Raw genomic sequence first — 21191 nt, forward strand, 5'->3', positions numbered from 1 at the left:
CTATGCCTACAACTTTTACCTCAGATTGGTCATCTCTTCCATGCACACTGGAATATCTTGCAGTTTATTGTTGCTGAGAACAAGAGTACCCAGATTTTTCATATTGCTGATTGTTTCTGGCAAGCATGTTATTTCATTCCGTTGTAGCCATAATGTATGTAGACTCTGCATTCTAATTAAAAGAGGTTTCTGCGATTAATCATACATGATATGAAAACCCTGGTTCTTACTACCTAAAAAGAAACAAATGTCATCTTTCATAACATCTCTTTTAACCGGTGTACCAGTTGACTTAACTGACTTCACATTACCTGATTATTAGGGAAACTACATTGGAGGGTTAATCCCTACAATACACTTCTCAGCATGTGGTGGTAGAAAGGAAACCAACACATTTTATAATTCTTCACTATTCTCATGGGATTTCTGAAAGAATGGCTATAAATATTATCCAGTCTGAACTAGAGGGTTAGGAGAAAATTCAGAAATTATTAATCTGCCTAGCTGGGCAAGACAAGTACGCATTATGGTAAACAGCCTGGACTCTGGGCCAGGCTGCCTAGGTTCACACTAGAGTGCGATCTTGAGCAATTTACATTTACATCTCTACATTAGTTTCCTCATCCATTTGTAAAGCCCAGAGGGCCTGGCATGCACTAAGTAATGTTGTTATTGCACGTATTCATGTCGCCACGTTGAAGTCAGAGAGCCAGTTTTTCTCTCCAAAGCCCTTATACTTAAGTAAATGAAAATATTGTTTAAAAGTAGCATATTAAGGGCGCCTGGGTGGCTCAGTGGGTTAAGCCACTGCCTTCGGCTCAGGTCATGATCTCAGGGTCCTGGGATCGAGTCCCACATCGGGTTCTCTGCTCGGCAGGGAGCCTGCTTCCTCCTCTCTCTCTCTCTCTGCTTGCCTCTCTACCTACTTGTGATCTCTATCTGTCAAATAAATAAATAAAATCTAATTAAAAAAAGTAGCATATTAAGTACTACATGGATCTCTTGTGATTGATTACACTTGGGTTCCCCTTTGTTTCATCTGTTATTTATTATGGGTGGCTTCAACACATCTGCTAATAGCACAGAAAATCATATACTTTACCTTTCTATAGTATCAGGAAGTTGTGCAAGTCTGTTGCTTCCCAGGTCAAGCCATTCGAGAGCAGGCATGTTCAACACCGCCAGAGGGATTATAGTAAAGTTGTTCATACTCAAATCAAGGTGCGTAAGCTTTAACAAATTGCTGAGCTGAAGAGGCAAGCAAGGTTTTTCAAAATGAATGTCCACGATGTAAACTACTAGAACACTCACATTGGTAGAGCTACTTCACATCAACGAATGTTCACATTATGCTTGGGCTTTTCTTAGTCCTAGTCATCCACAATAACTTTGAAATAAAAATAAATCTAAATAACCTCCAGAGAACTGAAAAACTCTTATAGAAAGCTCATCTAGTCAAAGAAAATTTATCTTCCAAATACCCAAGATCCAGCCTTTACAGAACCTGGTTGTGTTTACATTTTCCTTTTATCCTGCATTTGAGATTCGTGTGGGAAAACCCAAACTTCAAAATAATACTTATCTTTATTGAACTCTCTTTTTTGTGCCTGATGCTTAAGTATGCTACCTCAGACATAGCACTTACTGTTGGGTAATTTTATTTTTTTCAATGAAAACATCAGTAGAAATTTTTTAAGCATAACATCCTAAACACCAGTGTGCTCAGCTTAAGAATGAAGATATATTGAGGGGTGCCTGGATATCTCCAGTCGGCTAAGCAACTGACTTGGTTTCAGCTCAGGTCATGATCTCATCAGTCTTGAGATGCCCACTGCACCTCCCCATCCTCCAACCCCCCACGCCCCCACCCTCCCCACCCTGGGCTCCACACTCAGCGGGGAGTCTGCTTGGGATTCTCTCCCTCTGCACCCTCCTCCACTCACTCTCTCTCTCTCTCTCAAATCCTTAAAAAGGAAGAAAGATAATATATTGATATGACTGACTGCCTTCTATGTGTTCCTCCCTTCTTCCTTTCCAGAGGGAACCCCTCTCCTGAATTTGGTATTTATTATTCCTATGCATGTTTTCTTGTTTTCATTACATATGTAAGTGTATGGGGGGTTATTTTTTTTTTTAAGATTTTATTTATTTGTTTGACAGAGTGATCACAAGTAGGCAGAGAGGCAGGCAGAGAGAGAGGGGGAAGCAGGCTCCCCACTGAGCCTGATGCAGGGCTCGATCCCAGGACTCCAAGATCATGACCTGAGCCAAAGGCAGAGGATTAACCCACTGAGCCACCCAGATGCCCCATAAATATATGTTTTTATATATTTTTCTGTAATCAGTATTATATGTTTTCACACAAAAGTTAGTATATTTATTTGAAGATTATGAAACTGTACATCCCTGAAATTGCTTTTTCTCTTAATATGAGTGTCTCAGTGTATTCATGTCGATTCTTACAACTCTAGTTTATTCATCAACTTTCTAAGGTAAATATCTTCTTTCTGTTTTATGGACAAAGTGGTTGAGAGAGGCCATGTAACTAGAAATGATGTGTGATGTGCACTCAAGTTTTCATGGACCTAAAGCCACAAAATTTCTAAACTTTCTGTATAACACTGTAGTATAAGTTTCAAAATGTGAGAACTCAGTTAACTTTCCCAAAAGAATTTCCATTTATCTAGGCAAGTTCTGTTTTATTTTTATCTCAGGGAATGTTAAGATTTGTTCCATATCTTTAACATCACACATACAAAAAAGCACAAATACAGTGTTTTGTGGGCAATGCAAAATAACAAGAGGTTTCCATTTAGTAGGTAACATTTGTCCAGCTTTAGAATTCAAGTCACAAATAAAACATTTTTTCAAAATCTGTCATCAGACTTTAAAAATTTTCAGTGGTTTAGAATGGAGTATAAAAAGGTTGTTCTCACATTGGCGTAAATATATTCGTGTGTATACAGTATGTGCAATGTAGTGGCTGAGAGATAAGTCTCCTCCTGTTACTGGTTTCTCAGTCCTACTAGAACCCTTTGATTTTCTTTCTTTTTTTTTTTTTAAGATTTTATTTATTTATTTGACAGACAGAGATCACAAGTAGGCAGAGAGGCAGGCAGAGAGAGAGAGAGAGAGAGGGAAGCAGGCTTCCTGCGGAGCAGGGAGCCTGATGCGGGGCTCGATCCCAGGACCCTGAGATCATGACCCGAGCTGAAGGCAGCAGCCCAAACCACTGAGCCACCCGGGCGCCCCGAACCCTTTGATTTTCTATTGAAAGATACTAACATTATAATAAGTCCTTATTTTGCATATGTGAAAATTGAGACCTTATAGAAAGTGGTGAGTTCAAGGCTACCCAGCTAACTTAGAGGCATACTTGGAAGTAATCTCAGGCTTAAGATCTCAGTTTAGTATTTGTTCCAATAAAATGTATTTTTTAATATTTTATTTATTTATTTGACAGAGAGAAATATAGCGAGGAGGGGAACACAAGCAGGGGGAGTGGGATGGGAGAGGGAGAAGCAGGGTTCCTGCTGAGCAGGGAGCCAGATACCATACGGGGCTCCATCCCAGGACCCTGCGTTCATGACCCAAGCCTAAGGCAGACACTTAACTGAATCAGCCACTCAGGTGCCCTCAATAAAACCCATTTGTTATGTGAAAAAATTAAGGTAAACACAGGTTAATAGACTTGCCCAAATTCATACAGCATTTTTAGTGATGGAGCCAATACTAGAAAGAAAATCACAGGAATTAGAAGTTCAAAATAAGACAAACCATAAGAGACTCTTAAGCTCAGGAAACAAACTGAGGGTTGCTGGGGGTTGGAATGGGGTGGCTGGGTTATGGACATTGGAGAGGGGATGTGCCCTGGTGAGTGCTGTGAATTGGGTGACTGATGATTCACAGACCTGTAGCCCTGAAGCAAATAATACATTGTATGTTACTTTTTTTTAAAAAGTTCAAAATAAAATATTTACTTGCCCTCTTATAAAGAAATTGTCCCCGTGATCATCATTTTCATCATAAATAAGTGCATATGTTTCATTAAGTTGAACTATTAAAAGAGGAGATAGATATGAATGTAGAAACTATGTTTTATCTGCAAAAGCAACAATAATTGGTGACATATTTACTGGTGTGAGAGAAAAAAGTGATATTCTCACAAAAAATAGTGGAGAATGAGAGAACGGGAACAGGCTTTCTATTTTGTTTTGGGTCTTACTATGTTTCTTCTGTTTTGTCTTGCAAAGTCAATACCTTGGAAATTTGCTGATTTTAAGATCATTAAATATGTTTGAAATATGTTTGAAAGTGTCTACATCTCTATGATCAGCTTGGTTTTACTAATAATAGGTCATCATACCAAATCAAAGTTTGAAGGCTCTGCAAGCCCATTGCTTTGCTTTTACTTGGCAGAAATTAAGAAACTAGCAAAGAAACACTTTTCTGATACTGAAGAATTCATTTCTTACCACTTCACCTCTATCTCAGACACTGATCACTCTATAAACACCAATTAGTAAACAAAAGAGATTCTCCATCACCACATTGTCTATGCTTTGTGGTAATCATTTATCCAACAAGCACTTCCTAAGTAACAACTGCAACTTCTGGAAATAGAAATAAGGAAGACTCTTGCTCTGGCCTTTAAGGAGATCACAAATGATGTCTGTACTGTGACAATAAGAGAAGTATCTTTTATGCTAAGTAGGTATTTCTCTAAATAAAAATATGTATTTAGTAATAGGAAATGATTATCACTAAATATTTTCTGAAATAAAGTTTATAGCATTGCTTCGTCAGTGTATTTTTGGTGATCACACGGTTGAGAAGTAAACCAGTTGTAGGTGGAGAATAAAGTCATAGACACTGATGTCTTTCTGACCTCTTGTGGAAGATCACAGATGTCTCTGTTTACAGCAAGTTCTAGTTTCTCCAAGCTGGCACAATGACTTAGTTCCCTGGGGACAGTCTTGATTTTGTTGTAACTAAGAATCAGCTCTTGAAGTTTAGTGAGCAGTCCTACAAAAAAAATAATACACAATAGAGAGCAGATGGTTATAAAATAATGTTTCCAGTTATGACAGCATAACTTGCTTGCCAGTTTCATATTGGCAAATCATACTTCTCAGGTTCTTCCCTTTTCCCAGTTCCTGTCCTGCCCCTTCTAAAAATAGGGGGTTTGTCTGTGCTATAAGCAAAAAATATGTGTGGGTTTTTTTTTTTTTTCATCTTGTTTCATCTCCTATATTGTGGCCTATTTTCCATTTGGGGATTTTTTTCTCATCTAAGGAATCTATCTTTCTTGCCTTCAATCTGTTTTCTTCTAGGAGGATTAACTGAACCAAAGACATTGTTTCCAGAATACATACAATGTTTCCAAAGAGACTTTTCTTGCCTTGAAATCTTATCTTAAATCGCTTCTGTAAATCCCAGAAACTTGGATCTTCCGAAAGCTTCAATTTAGATGTCTACAATTTTCTCAAGACTCGGGGTTACTTAAAAATGATGTCATTATTCCATGTATCAAAAAAATTATCAGAAAAAATGAGGGAATAAAGTCAATCTTCCTTACCAATTCCTCGAGGTATCTCTGAAATTGTGTTTCGAGATAAATCTAATACAATGAGGTTCTGGAATCTTCCAATGAATTCAGGAATTTTCAGTAAACCAGTTCTATGAAGTTGCCATGCCTGTAGCTGACGCAGTTTTAGTAAAGAAGAAGGGAGGGTCTAAACTCAAGTAAAAGAAATGACAGAATTACCGTATTACTTAAATTATTTTAGTATCATGTCACACTGAAATATAATTGTAGAGATATTAATTGATTTGTGGTTTTTGGATTATTTTTTCCTTAATGGGTTATATTTTCAAGTGCTTTGTGTTACTCCCAAGTTTTAAGACCTCTTCTTTGTGGGTAGGGGTAGTAAACCTTCAAACCCCTATCACAATAAACAAAGATAATGTATTTTGGTCAATAGTACACTCTATTATATAGAGTGATATTGTTGTATTAGACTTTTTTAGAGTACATATGTAGTTGAAAATGAGAATGTGGTGGTTAGAGAAACAAAAATCATTTTAATCAATAATTCAAATTTCTCTTTGCCTTATATTTTGAAATATTTTCTAAGTTTTTTATATATTTTTTATTTAAAGGTTTTAAGAGTTCTTTCTGAACTCTATGCCTTTTTCTTTTCAACCTAAAATAGCCCAGAGAAAATAAACCACTAGCTAACTATACCTACATGTATGAGAACAAACACTGACCCAAAGTATAAATACCTTATAAAACTCAGAGAATGACTAATGTAATCAAGCAACTGTATGTGTGTATTTATGAGAAAGAATATGAATCACGTCCAATAGACCTTGGATAAGATGAATATCCTATTCCATTTTGTTGACTTTAAGCTCAGTATTTGTTTTGGAAAAGCTATATGGTTTTTGTTAGGCAGATGGTCATCTTTTTTATGGAAAATGAGAAGTTGCTTACTGGTAGGATTAATAGGAGAAAAATTGCAAATGACTTAAGTTTAGGCAGAGTTGAAGCAAACTGATTGAGTTTTTACCAAAAAAAAAAAAATGTGAAGTTATATTTCTTTTCAGTTGTTCATGTTGCCCAAATTCATTTGGTGTATTATTAAAATTAGAATTTCTAACAGTTCTGGACTTAATCATACACTCTCAGAATCATTTTCTTAACTATCCCACAAAATGCAAAATACAGAAGAATATTACTTCTATGAAGCTTACCTTCCATTCTTCTTTTTCTATCTTCAAAATGACTCTTCCATCTTCCCTGATGACTTTTTCTTTTAGCTTGGTTAAGCTTACTCGTTCTTCCCAGATCTTCACTAGCCTAAAAGAGAAAACAACATTTTAGTTCACCAGTAATGACATACACAGGTAGCAGTCACTTTTACATTAAAAAGTGATCCGTCAAAAACAATCATTTGATCGATAGTCTCTGGAAATTAGAAAAGAAGTTGTTTTGTAAGAATTATAAATATGATTAGTATCATAAGTGTCCTATATTTATTTAAGTTTTGAAAGTGTCATAACTCTCCAGAGATTTTTAAGTAATAGCTTTATTGAGATATATATAATTCACATATCATATAAATCCTTTTAAAGTATACAACTCAGTGGTTTTGGATATATTCATAGAGTTACTCAACTATCATCGATATCTGGTCCAAGACAATTTCATCATTCAAAAAAACTCCAGTCACAATGCAAACTGGTACAGCCATTCTAGAAAACAGTATGGAGTTTCCTCAAAAAGTTAAAAATAGAACCCCCTACAATCTAGCAATTGCTCTCCTATGTATTTACCCAAGAAATACAAGAATACTGATATGGAGGGCAACATTATTTATAACAGCCAAATTTTGGAAATAGCCCAAGTGTCCATCAACTGATGAATGGATAAAGAAGATGTGGTGTATACATATACATATATACATGTGTATGTATATATATGTGTATGCATATATATATATATACACACACACACAGATGCCTAGATATGTGTGTATACACATATGTGTGTATACATACTCATATATATATATATATATATATATATATATATATAGGATATTACTCAGCCACAAAAAAGAATGAAATCATGCCATTTGCAACAATGTGGATATTATGCTAAGTGAAATGTCAGTCAGAAAAAGAAAAATATCAATTAGCAATAATCGCGCCTCGGATAAACCTCATTGGCTACGATACTGCCACTGCGCAAAGCTAGAAAAAGAAAAATATCATATGATTTTACTCATATGTGGAATTTAAGAAACAAAACAGATATGCAAAGGGGGGAGAAAAGAGAGACTGGGGGGGACAAACCAAGAAACAGACTCTTAACTATAGAGAACAAACAAGATGGTTACCAGAGGAGAGGTGGGTGGGGGATGGGTTAAATAGGTGATGGGGATTAAGGAGTGTGCTTGTGATGAGCACTGCGTGTTGTAGGAATTGTTGTATCATTATATTGTACACCAGAAACCAATACAACACTGTATGTTAACTAACTGGAATAAAATAAAAACGTTTAAAAAAACATTTAAAAACCACACCCATTCCTCCTTTTCCCAGTTCCTTTGTAACCCCTGATCTACTTTCTATTTCTATGAATTTGCCTATTCTGGACATTTCATGCAAATGGAATTATACAGTATAATGGCCTTTCCACACAGTATAAGTTTATTCAGAGTACACCCTTGCTGTAACACGTTTCAGTGCTATAGTCCTTTTTATAGAAGAAGAATCTTCCACTGCATGAATATACCACATTTGTTGGTGTATCTTATGATGAACACATCTGTTCATCAGCTAATGGACATTTGGGTTAATTCCACTTATTGGCTCTTATGAATTATGCCACTATGAACATTTGTAAACAAGTTTTAATGTAGACATATGTTTTCCTTTATCTTGGGTGGAGTCCTAGGAGTAGAATTGTTGCATCCTATTGTAATTCTATTTTTAACATTTTTTTAGGAATTGCTAAATTATGTCCAAATTGCTTGTACCATTTTGCCTTCCCTACAGCAGTACCTGAGGCTTCCGATTTCTCCATATCCTTGCCTACTTCTGTTAGTGTTCATGGTTTAGATGACAGCCATCCTAGAGCCATCACCTAGAGGTAGCTCTTTGTCTTTTTTGACTGGCATTTATTAGACACCTAAGCCATAGATAGTTAATAACTTTATTTTTTTAAAGATTTTATTCATTTATTTGACAGGCACAGATCACAAGTAGGCAGAGAGGCAGGCAGAGAGAGAGGAGGAAGCAGGCTTCTGGCTGAGCAGAGAGCTGATGTGGGGCTCGATCCCAAGACCCTGACTGAGATCATGACCTGAGCTGAAGGCAGAGGCTTTAAACCAATGAGCCACCCAGGCGCCCCGATAGTTAATAACTTTATAACGACTTTCAAATAATACAGTTCAACTTCAGAGTTAAGTTATATACAATTACATTCCAATTTTATTCATATTTCATTTTTCAGATATGAATATGCATAAAACCTTTGTCATTCTAAAAACACATTCCTATTGAGTTTTGGTTCATTGTAAACATACGTAAGAATAATATCAAGCTGAAAAATAACTGGTAAAAGGTTGCAAAATTTTTATTTCTATACTAGAAAATTTTTACTTAGGAAAAATGAGAAAGAAGACATTTAGAATTGAAATCTTTGTAATTTTGGTGTCTTAGAATGATACATAAAAAAGAAATATAAGCAGTTACCAAAGAACATAGGCTTAATTAATTTGAACAGTCAATTGCCAAAAAGATCTTTGTATTTCAGAACAGGATTTAATGACAAGTGCAATCAGATGTCTTATTCCCTAAGCTTTTACTTAAAGAATTCATCAAGCTGCCATTATATGTCAAATACTATGCTGCACATTGTGCTTGCAAAAAGCTCTGTCCTTAATGAGTTTACAGAGAGGCTAACTATTATTCAGCTGGTCTCTTTCCATCTCTATAATGATTCCTAAATTCTTTCTGGATCTGAATTTCTATGATCTAAGTCTAGAATGTATCACGTAACTTGGTGACTGTGGGCAACTTTTACCACCTATGTGGGCCTTGCCTGATTAAAATGGGGTTTGGATTAAATAATGTGTAATATTTCTTCCACCTTTAGTATTCTGTAATTTATCCACTACTTAGTCAAAGCAGGACATTCTTTCAATTTTAAATAGAAAATTTCTACCTCCTGTGAACCCTTTTTATTATAGTCTAAATGCTTTCTCAGATTTGCCACACCAACTCTAACCCAAGTGCTTAATTTCTTCAAGACAGCTTGGCATCAGAAGACAATGAGGTCAGTTTCTGTTTAAACTTTAGCCTTTTTGAAATAAATCTTTAGCTGCTTTTAGCTGAGAGAAGAAACATTAGTTTGTGTCTTTAACCTTGTTATCCCTTGCCTATTTTGTACAGAGAGAATTTGAAGTTGCTGAAATCATTTTCTTTTTAAAGATTTTGCTTATTTACTTATTTATTTATTTACATATTTGAGAAAGAGTGTGCATAAGGGGCAGGGGAGGTTAGAGGGAGAGGGAGAGGTGGGGAGAGAGAAAAAGAGAGAGAGAGAATCTCAAGCAGAGTTGATGAGGAACTGGATCCCCTAGCTCTGAGATCATGACCTGAGCCAAAAATGAAGAGTTGGATGCCCAACCGACTGAGCCACCCAGGTGCCCCAATTAAATGGTTCTTACCTAACTAAACATGTGTAATAGGTGAAGTTCGGGAGTTTGGAAGCAAGTCAGGATTCCTGCCCTGCCCACTGTTTTAAAAAGAGTAGGATTTATTAAGAGTAGTCTAGAGTCCAGTTTATTACATCTGTAGAATACAACATAATAGGTTTCCTAAGGTTTGCTTTATATATAAAGGCCTAATCTAGGGAAAGCCCTGAGGTAAATATCCTGCCTCCTGAATCAGACTGGTTAGGTATGAATACCAGTTCTGCATTTATTAGCAGTGTGATCTTTGACAAGTTACTTAGGCCCATCCCTCAGGTTTTCCATCTTTAAAAGGGAAAAAATGACACTCATGTGTGGCAGAGATGGTTACTCCTCTTCTTCCTTAAGAATTGAGTCTCTACATTTAACTGGGCACAAGACATCATTTAGCCATCCTTGTAGTTAGATATGGATCCTATCAATGGGATGTTAGCAGAAGCAGTAGTGTGTGCAAATTCCTGCAAGCTGGGATCACATATGGTGGCTGCAGTTGGTGTATCATTTGAGGCCATTAAGTGACTTTAGGAAAGGAAACCACACAGTGTCGAGCAACAAGATAAAAGTCTGAGTATCTGACTCAGTGGAGTACTACTCCAGCCTCAGGTCAAATACCCCCCAAAAAGTTATCATCTCTTGTTTAGAAAGTATTATTTTGGGGGCACTGGGACGGCTCAGTCAGTAAAACATCTGACTCTTAATTGCAGCTCAGGTCATGATCTTACAGTCCTGAGATCAAGCCCCTCAGTGGGCTCCCCACTCATGGGGAGTTTGCTTGGGATTCTCTTTTTCCATTTTCCTCTGTCCCTCACCCCCCTCCCAACTCTCTCTCTCAAATAAATAAATCTTTTTTAAAAATTAAAAAAAGAAAACATTACTTTGGTTTTCCTTCTCTCGTAATGCAATCCATCCTCATTAAGACATTCTGTTTCTGTGTGTTCAGAAGATTAAATGAGATGCTACAAATAAAGCACTTAGCAGAGTGCCTAGTAAACAGTAAGTGCATAATAAAAAGCTGCTACCCTCATCATTGTCAGCATCATTATCTTTTTTATTGCCTTTGTTGAAAAAAATGAATTCTCCCCACCCAGATTTTTGCTTGTACAGAGAATAGACACAAAATAATTGCTGATCAAGAACCTTTCCCCTTCTTCTTTACTGGGGGAATAGCTGTTATTTCCAAGTATTATACCCCCCCACACCCCAGTAACCAGCTATAAATCTTATTTTGTTTAAACCAGTCATACAGGCTCATTCCCCTAGAAGGGGACTGGATTATGAGAGTACAAATGATCCAGTTCTGGTCAATGAGAGGTAAAGAAGAGCCTTGCTAAAGAGCCTCAGAAAGACTTCCTCGTTCTTGAAAGAACAGAAATAGTTTCCGCTCTTCTGATAACATAATGATGCCTGGCTGTGATGCCTGGAAGTGGACCAGTCGTCCTGTGACACAGACAGAGGAGAACCTGAGGCCCAAACTGACACACTGAGATTAGCGCTAGAAGGTAATAAAAATAAACCCAGTCTTTAAAGCTGTTCAGACTTTGGGATTGCCTTACCTCAGGACTTCTCTATTCCTTAAGCCATTTCTTTTTTTTCTTTTTTTAATTTTATTTATTTTATTTGACAGAGAGAGAGATTACAAGTAGGCAGAGAGGCAGGCAGAGACAGAGGGGGAAGCAGGCTCCCTGCTGAGCAGAGAGCCCGATGCGGGGCTCGATCCCAGGACCCTGAGATCATGACCTGAGCCGAAGGCAGCAGCTTAATCCACTGAGCCACCCAGGCGCCCCCTTAAGCCATTTCTAATTGAATTTTAAGGTACTTGCTAACTGATGTAGGAGCATTTTTTCCCACTGAGATATAATTGACATATAACATTATTAATGGGCCAATAGTCATATATGTTGAAGGACAAAAAAAGATTAGATTCTTAGAAAGAGATCTGGTGGGTGAGAATCATAGGGATCCATGAGGAAAGTGCCTCTTCTTGCAAAATTAATAGAGTATTTTGGAGACATCCAATCAGGAAAATAGGTAGATATCAAGAACACAGAGGAAATAAGAGCCAAACTATTTGAGCACAGCCCAAATCAAGGAATCGGGTGATCCACAGGGACCCTGGCTGAAACTCATGGCTATTCAAATAGGTGAGAATCTCTTGTACCTTCTCTTGTCAGATGTTGCCTAGGGGATATAATATTGAACAAGCAATCACTGAAAACTGGACTCAATGATTCTAATCAAACTTTGAGGAACATGGAACAGACTCTTCTGAGGGCCTAAAAATAACTACTATTTTCACATATAGGCACTTGTACTTTTTGTGGACACCATTACATAGCCACACTTAATTGAATCAGGTGTAGACTTTAGTTATATTTTGAGTTTTCAGTAAATAGAAATACCAAATTCAACAATTAAGGCATTTAATAAGCACTCTTTTCTATAATGATGATGTTCTGAATTTTCACCAAATATAAATAACAAACACGTTAAAGCATACTTCTGTTGAAATTCCTTCTCTCGCTTCAGGTCTTCATTGTGTTTCTTTATTCTTTCTTCCCAAACTTCCTTCACAGCATGGACAGCCCCAGTACAAACTGCATTTTCTGACATGATTTCTCCACATTGTCACAGAGTCACCAACTTCATTAGGTTCTGAATAGCTGAGTCACAGATGCCATCTCAAAAAGGACCTAATTGTAGTGAAGGAAAAAACGTGTTTCAGAATGTTCACTAGGTCCAGAAATGATGATAATAACTTATGTTTATTGTACCCTTTCCATGTTCCCAAGACTATTTTGTACACTTACATATCATCTTTCACTTAATAATCCTCATAAAAATACTATGCCATGGACACTTTTTGTCTTTCAAGATTTTATTTATTTATTTGAGGGAAAGAGAGTAGAGTGAGAGAAAGAACATGAGTGGGGGAGGACATGGAGGTGGGTGGAGGGAGAGGGAGAAACAGGCTCCCCACTGAGCAGGGAGCCTGATGCAGGGCTCCATCCCAGGACCCTGGGATCATGACCTGAGCCGAAGGCAGATGCTTAACCTACTGAGCCACCCAGGTACACCACAATATAAATTTCAATCAGTAAATTATAGCACATCCATATCATGGGAAATTACATAGCTTCATAAAGTAAAACATTTCAATAATGATATGCCATGATCTCCAAAATGTATGACTATGCCATAATTTAATTTTTCTGTCCCAATGAATGTGGGTATTTGGGTACCAGGGTTTTGCTATTATGAGCAATATTGTTTCCAAAATTCTTGTCCTTATCTTTATGGTGCTCAAGTGGTATTGCTTCTATTGGGTCTATACCTAGAAAGAACTGTTGGATCATACTATATGTGAATGTTCAAATTTATAAGATAGAGCCAAATTGTTTTCCAAAGTGATTGTGCCCATTTATACTCTTACTACAACTGTATAAGGGTCCCTGTTGATGCACATCCTTACTAACAAACTACTGCATAAAATCTCATTATGGTCGCAAATTTATATTTTCCTGATTACTAAGTGTTGCAAGTTAATACACAAAGACTGTCCAATTAAATAAAAGACAAAATTCTGTCTATTGTTTATTAGAGGCATGTCTAGTATAAAAATGGGAAAAAACAAGAAAGTATAAAATAGAAAAAGATCCATGCCTAGATTTATACACAAGAGAACTAAAAACATATGTTCACACAAAATCTTCTATCTGGCTTGACACAGAACCAGAGCATGGGGACACAGCTAGATCTCGGGATGTCAGGCACAGGACACCTTCCTAAGGGAAAGCACCAGAGGCATTCACAAAAGAAACAAACCATGCTCACTGAGAAACAACTAGCCAATTTGGAATTCTTGTTCAGCAAGAACAAGAAAGAAATTCTTCAGAAAGAAATGGCCTCAAAACTGGAGATCCATCCCACTGTACTGCAGGTTTGGTTCAAGAACCACAGAACAAAACTCAAGAAAGCCAAACAACAGCAATTAGCTGGGGTGGAAGTCAAGAGCAGCTCTTCCAAGAGACACATGGCTGCGGCTCCAGGATCCCAGGATGGTGCCTATCCTGCTTCCCTGATGTACACAGATCACCCCGTACCTTCCTTCTAACTCAGCATATGCTCTGATTGGAAGGCTCTCCCAGACCATTCTGTTGGTCACAACACAGTCCATTTTGTCTGCTGCCAAGATCTTAACATCTACTCCCTTTGTCCCATTATGGAATCTCAAATTCTTTCCACAAGCTTCACTGCTAGTTCTTTTAGTTCTTCATCTCCACAAAGAACCTAATGAGTGAAGCCAGATACAAAAGGTCACATACTATAATGATTCACAATGATTCCCATACGAGGGATTTGAGATCTACACAACACGGATGCACTTCAGAAACATGCTCCGTGAAAGAAAAATAAAAGACACACAAGCACCTGGGTGGTGGAAATCAGCAGAAAGAGGCACTCAACACGCTTAAAGCGATGGGGGTATTTCATGTTGTAATTAGGATGTCAGGAACCTGCAGGTATAAACTCATCCAAAGACACAGAACTGTAATCCTCTATTACATACACCACAAAAAGCAATCATGTGACAGGATGAAGGTGTGAGCCAATGCCATGGCAATAATCATTGTGCAATATATAAATGTATCAAATCAGCACACTGTACACCTTACACTTGTACCTCAGTAAAGCTGGAGACAGTTTTTAGATTATATCAGTAAATATATACAATGAGATTACTAAAAAAAAAAAAAAAAAGTGAAAACAAAAAAACTTCTACCTGAAATTTGAAGTAGCGTTATTCAGAACAGCCAAAAAATGGAAACAACTGGCTGTCAATGGATAAATGGATAAGCAAAATGGGATATATCCATACAATGGAATATTATTTGGCCATAAAAAAGAGTAAGTACCAATACATACATCATGGATAAACTTTGAGTGAAAGTGTGCTCAGTGAAAGAGGCTAGACACAAAAGACCACGTATGATCCCATTTATATGAAAAGTTCAGAACATGTAGATCCATAGAGAAAAATAAAACAGTAGGTTAGTTATATCCAGGGGCTTTCCAAATGAATGACTACAGAGTTTCATTTTGAGTGATGGAAATCAAATTTTAAATAAATCAACCTATCAAAAAGCAAGGATGACTTATTTATGGCTAAAGAACAGAATGTATTAAGTATAACAACTTGAAAATATAAAATAAGGGGCGCCTGAGTGGCTCAGTGGGTTAAGCCTCTGCCTTCGGCTCTGGTCATGATCTCAGGGTCCTGGGATTGAGCCCTGCTTCAGACTCTCTGCTTGGCAGGGAGCCTGCTTCCCTTTCTCTCTCTCTGCCTTCCTCTCTGGCTACTTGTGATCTCTGTCAAATAAATAACTAAAATCTTAAAAAAAAAAAAACCCATATGTTTAAAAAAAAGAAAATATGAAATACATACTTAAACAGAATGTGGAAAAAGGAAATAGAGAAGTAGAAGGAAAGAACACTAATAGCCACATATTCAAAGTGGGGAGTCATAGACACTATATTTTACAGAATGAGAATTAGAGATTGAAGCATTTGTTTCAAGTTATAAAGGTAATCAAGGGAGAAACTTAAAATAAAATGTAACCCGATGGAGGTGTAAGTGAACTTAAGCATCATCTTTCACAATGCAGTTCCATAGATAATGCCTAAAGTTGGTAAGAAATAATAACCACCATTGAAACAAAACAAAACAAAAAACAGGACCTATGGAGATAAACAATGAAGACTGAATCCTGAAATGGTTAAAATGCTTACTTCTAGAGTGATAGAATGAGGTAGAGATTATTGCTTTTCATTATTCATCTTCTCTAAATTGCTGATTTCCTTAAAAGTATGCAGTGTGAGACAGACCAAGACAGAGAGGAGTGGCAAAATAACTATTACAGAGGACAAAAATATTTAAAACATGAGGATGGATATATAATTGCCAATATGCAGAATATTAGTAGGAAAATATCTCTATTTTTAAGCAAAGCATGCGCTGTTTCCACAGAAACGGCCTGCAAAATCTTTTTACCATCGAGAAACCTTGGGATATATATGCTGATAATCCAAGTCCCTGGGGACATCACAGTCAACCTACAATTTATTGTTTCAGATTTTAGCAAGTTTGAAGCATTTATCACACAATAAAACATTTTTAAATATCCCAAGTATCTACATGTAAATGTGTATTTCTTTTTTTAATTTAAAAAAATTTTTTTATAAACATATAATGTATTTTTAGCCCCAGGGGTACAGGTCTGTGAATCGTCAGGCTTACACACTTCACAGCACTCACCAAAGCACATACCCTCCCCAATGTCCATAATTCCAACCCCCTCTCCCGAACCCCCTCCCCCATCAACCCTCAGTTTGTTTTGTGAGATTAAGAGTCTCTTATGGTTTGTCTCCCTCAAGATCCCATTTTGTTTCATTTATTCTTTTCCTACCCCCAAGCCCCCCACGTTGCATCTCCACTTCCTCATATCAGGGAGATACATTCTTAAACATATATAACCATTCATATGCTCACATTTCAGTTTGCCACTGAACTCCATTCAGCCATCAGCTTTCCTACAACCACGACCAATTTCCCTTTGAGGAAAAAAAGTCAGTAATGATATATGTATTTCTCCTTCCAGCATAGAATTGTGTTCTCTACCTTGATTATTACTATAACAGAAAAGCACACTGTTTGGCAAGGACATGCCACTTTCTGAAGGCAAAAGAAAGAAAGAAAGGAAAAATACCACAAACAAACAAATGTTTCTAACTTTGAGGGAAATCAATATTCCAGAGGAAAACAATTACTCGCATGACTATAAAACCCCACAAGAGACTTTTAAGTTCAATTCCAAATTCATTTGTATATTCTAGTAAATTCAGACACAGTAAAGCCATCATCAGCCATCTCTTTCTATGTGAAGAATGGGGAAGAAATGTTTTTGAAAAATACTTACCATTGTCAGTGGATGCAGAAGCTGACATGGTCCAAGTTAGCGATGACCAGCTAAAGAGAGGATTTCAGGGAGAAGTGTTTTCAGTGTGGCTCCGGGATGATTAAAATCCTTGGTCAGACTGGCAATCAAGTGAAATGTAATATTAGCCTGGTTCTAATTTTAGATCTTGGACAAAGCTAAGAATAGCAAGGATCACATGGAGCTCTTGTGCTAAGGATCAAGTAATAGATAATATATGTGCATGCGTTCTGCACACGGCCAAGACTACATACAGCCATTATAAAACTCTCAGGCATAACTAGTTCTAGACTCCTGAAAAAAATAGCTCTTATTGAAAGTCCTTCCACTTTTCATAACTTACACATTTTGAATATTTAGTAGAATATAATGAATCTATTCCAAGCAAAGAACCTTGAAAATATGAGAACGTTTGGCATAACAAAAAACCTACTTGGTAAACCACAGATCTGTAAATAGGAAACTAAAGGTACTATCCTTCACAAAACAAGAAAAGTGAAGATGTAGACAAGTATGGGTAACAGAGGAGCTCCAAGCACCTGCTGCACTCAGGCTTCAAATTTAATTCTCTCTCATTCTTTATCTCTTCAGCCTTCATAGATAGGAGTTAATTCCAGGTGTTAAAAAAATTGTATTTATTTTTTGTCTTTTGTTTTTGATGCTACACACTTTTATTTATTTATTTTAGGTAGGCTTCACACCCAGCGTGGAGCCCAACTTAGGTTTTAAACTCATGATCTTTAGATCAAGACCTGAGCTGAGATCAAGAGTCAGATGCTCAAACAACTGAGCCACCTAAGTGCCCCTGTATTTGGTCTTTGAATTGGTACTAGAAGCACATAGAACAAAATTCAAAAGATAATGAATCCCACTTAACCTTGCCTCCAGCCATTTTGTTCTCCTGTCAGAAGTCAATCACTAGTGCCACTTCTACACATGCCCTTCCGAAGATGGTCTGTGAATTTACAAACATAGATATGCCTATATTCATGAAAAGCATTCTCCATAGTTTGATAACCCCCCATTAGTGAACCCCACTTTACCAAAGTGGAATTAGGAGAAAAATCCCAGCCACCCTTGCTACAGAAATGGGGAATGTGAGTAAGGTTCATGTACTTTGATTTAGAAGAAAAGAATGTGAGGAAATCAGCTGAGTGGCTAGAGTCTATTTTTGCTAGTGTGAGTACAGCAGAGGCAATACATTCTGGGGTTAGTTTTAGCAGATTGAGTTTCCTGGCGACAGTGGATGCAAGGGTTCTGGGGGCAGCTACAGTAGCCCCCTAACTAGGCTGGTTCTGTGATATAGTTCTAGGACTTGTTCTATGAACTAATACCCCTTCTTACTTAAATATGTCTGGCAGAAATACTGTCATATGGCTCTAAGAAACTGACATGACTATTTTACCTCTTTCTTGTTATATTTCCAAAAATATGCTTATCTTGCTTTTTCTTCATACACCAATTTCAGAACAATCTATTGATTTCATACACGGATGATGAAAGTTCTGTGGTCTTAAAACACCTACTCATGACCATATACCTCTGCTCCCCTTGTCCTCACAATATAGTTATGACATAATTTTTCTTAAATCATTAGTGTTATTATGCAAATATTATTCATAGCTGAACCAAATAATAGAAATAATTACATTCCTTTCTTTTTGTATATTTTTGTTTTTTTTTTTCCCCCTGGAGTTAAGTGTACTTTTTTCATTTGCTCAATTTTCTGTGTACCTATCACTCTATTTTTATATACTTGTCTCTTCCCTCAACTGATTTATTGAACATCACAAAATTCTATATACAAAGTGACCTGAACCATGTTTCAGAACATGGTCTTTTCTTGTTTCTTTTTTTAAAGATTTTATTCATTTATTTGACAGACAGAGATTACAAGTAGGCAGAGAGGCAGGCAGAGAGAGAAGAGGAAGCTGGCTCCCCGTGGAGCAGAGAGCCCGATGTGGGGCTTGATCCCAGGACCCCGGGATCATGACCCAAGCCGAAGGTAGAGGCTTTAAACCACTGAGCCACCCAGGTGCTAATCTTTGTTTTTTTTTAAGGTTTTATTTATTTATTTGACAGAGAGAGAGATCACAAGTAGACAGAGGCAGGCAGAGAGAGAGGAAGAAGTAGGTTCCCCACTGAGCAGAGAGCCCAATTCGGGGCTCAATCCCAGGACTCCAAGATCATGACCTGAGCCAAAGGCAGATGCCCAACCCCCTGAGCCACCCAGGTGCCCCAAAACATGGTCTTCTCTTACTAATATTTTGGTAGGTCAGTCCACTGAGTGTCCCAAAACACTTACTCTAAAATTAATAGAAAATTGCCCAATGCACCTAAACAAATGGACTAACTGCTGGAACTTTCATACTTTTGTAAGATAATTAACATAGGCAGGATTGAACTCCTATGACAGGCTGCTGGAGAACTGCTGTGAGACATCAAGAGCCATTTTGTGCACTGCCACTGTGATGCCATCATGTTCCCAGATCATAATGTTCCCATTATCTGATTCTTGACAACCACAGGAATGTCAGTGGGGTGTGAGGTTAGCTTAGCTGCTTTCTGGGCTAGAAGAGAGATCACCCCAGCATGCTCATCTGACAAGGCCCCATGGCAGCCCAAATCAAGTCTTTGTGAATCTGTGCACAGAACCCCAAGAATGGGGTTGTCTTCCAAGACTTGTGTCTTCCAAGTGCTGCTCTAAAGTCATCTCCATCCTGTCTGCCATAAGCCCTAGCCTATATCTTTACACACCTGAATATCCTTGAAAAACTCAATCTCTCAGTACATCAGTTTCTTATTGGTAAAATGTAGCTAAAAATAGGATCTCTTCATGGGCTTTTGTGAGGATTAAATGAATTATCATACAAAAGAGTTAACATACAAAATATATATATACATATATATGTATGTATACATACATATATACATTCATATATATATGAAATAAGGAAATATATATACACATATATGTATATATATATGCATATATATATATACATATATATATATGTATATATATATATACATATATATATATATATATATATATCAGTGTCTGATAGAAGTATTCAAAAAAGGTTAGTTCTTATTACTACTCTTCAACAGTAAAGCCAAAAAAGGAGAAGATAGGAATGGAAATGAATGCTATATGATCATAGGGAAAGGTTAGCTAACTCTGAAAGGGCTTTCTTCTGAGAAAAAGACAAATCAAGGAGAAGGAAATTTTACAGTGAAGGTAAGGTAAATAAGTGGCTTCATTCTTCACACAAAGTTAGGTTAACGTTACACAAATTGGTTTCTCTTTTGCTTCTATCATTGTGTGTTTACCAGGTGCTTGGTGCCCAGGCGTGCGTTCTGAGGTCCCACAGGGATGTAGTTCATCAGGATCCATGGCCCCAAGTCCAACTGCAATGTTTGTGTTTAGAAAAAGCAAACAAATCTAGGAGAACACCAAGTGGGATGGCCAGATAAGAGGGGATATACTAGCATACTACAAATACAATGTCATTCGAAAGAACTCAAAGCAGGATTTCAAAGAGGTATTTGCACACCCACATTCATTGCTTCATTATTTACAATAGTCAAGAGATAGAAGCAACCAAAACTGACAAATGAATGGATAAAGGAAATGTAGTATATACATACAATGGAATATTATACCACCTTCAAAAAGGGAAATTCTGTAACATAATACAACATAGATAAAACTCGAGAACATTGTGCTATGTGAAATAAAACAGTCACAAAAGAACAGACAATACTGTATATTCTACTCATATGAAATTGCTAAAGTAGTCAAAATCATAAAATCTAAAAGTAGAAAGGTGGTTCATGATATGAAGAAATATGTATAATACCATGTGGCAAGAAAGAAATGGGGATTGCCTTTTTATTCTAGTCAGGCCTTCAGTAGATTGGATAATGC

At 37.0% G+C, this 21191-nt stretch overlaps 1 protein-coding gene and 2 pseudogenes across 2 annotated transcripts in view; all 3 read right to left on the reverse strand.

The window, feature by feature from the left end:
- The window catches only part of LRRC39 (leucine rich repeat containing 39), a 22315-nt gene extending 4955 nt beyond the window's left edge, over positions 1 to 17360 (reverse strand). The window contains exons 1-7 of one of the 2 annotated variants that reach the window (XM_059138083.1): positions 17243 to 17360; positions 12766 to 12958; positions 6760 to 6865; positions 5579 to 5702; positions 4889 to 5025; positions 1103 to 1248; positions 20 to 172 (exon numbers count right to left, since the gene is read on the reverse strand). In XM_059138083.1, the coding sequence (XP_058994066.1) occupies positions 20 to 172; positions 1103 to 1248; positions 4889 to 5025; positions 5579 to 5702; positions 6760 to 6865; positions 12766 to 12878 (779 nt within the window). In that variant the 5' untranslated portion in view covers positions 12879 to 12958; positions 17243 to 17360. Of the gene's footprint in view, positions 1 to 19; positions 173 to 1102; positions 1249 to 4888; positions 5026 to 5578; positions 5736 to 6759; positions 6866 to 12765; positions 12959 to 17242 lie in introns of both variants that reach the window. The other variant, XM_059138082.1, reaches the window with a different exon arrangement.
- LOC131810754 (U4 spliceosomal RNA) lies at positions 7587 to 7763 on the reverse strand (annotated as a pseudogene).
- Positions 17361 to 19667: 2307 nt separating the features above from the next.
- Positions 19668 to 19979, reverse strand: LOC131810542 (ragulator complex protein LAMTOR5-like; annotated as a pseudogene).
- Positions 19980 to 21191: the final 1212 nt, after the last annotated feature.

Source organism: Mustela lutreola, chromosome 10, assembly GCF_030435805.1.
Source record: "Mustela lutreola isolate mMusLut2 chromosome 10, mMusLut2.pri, whole genome shotgun sequence".
Lineage (NCBI taxonomy): Eukaryota > Metazoa > Chordata > Mammalia > Carnivora > Mustelidae > Mustela > Mustela lutreola.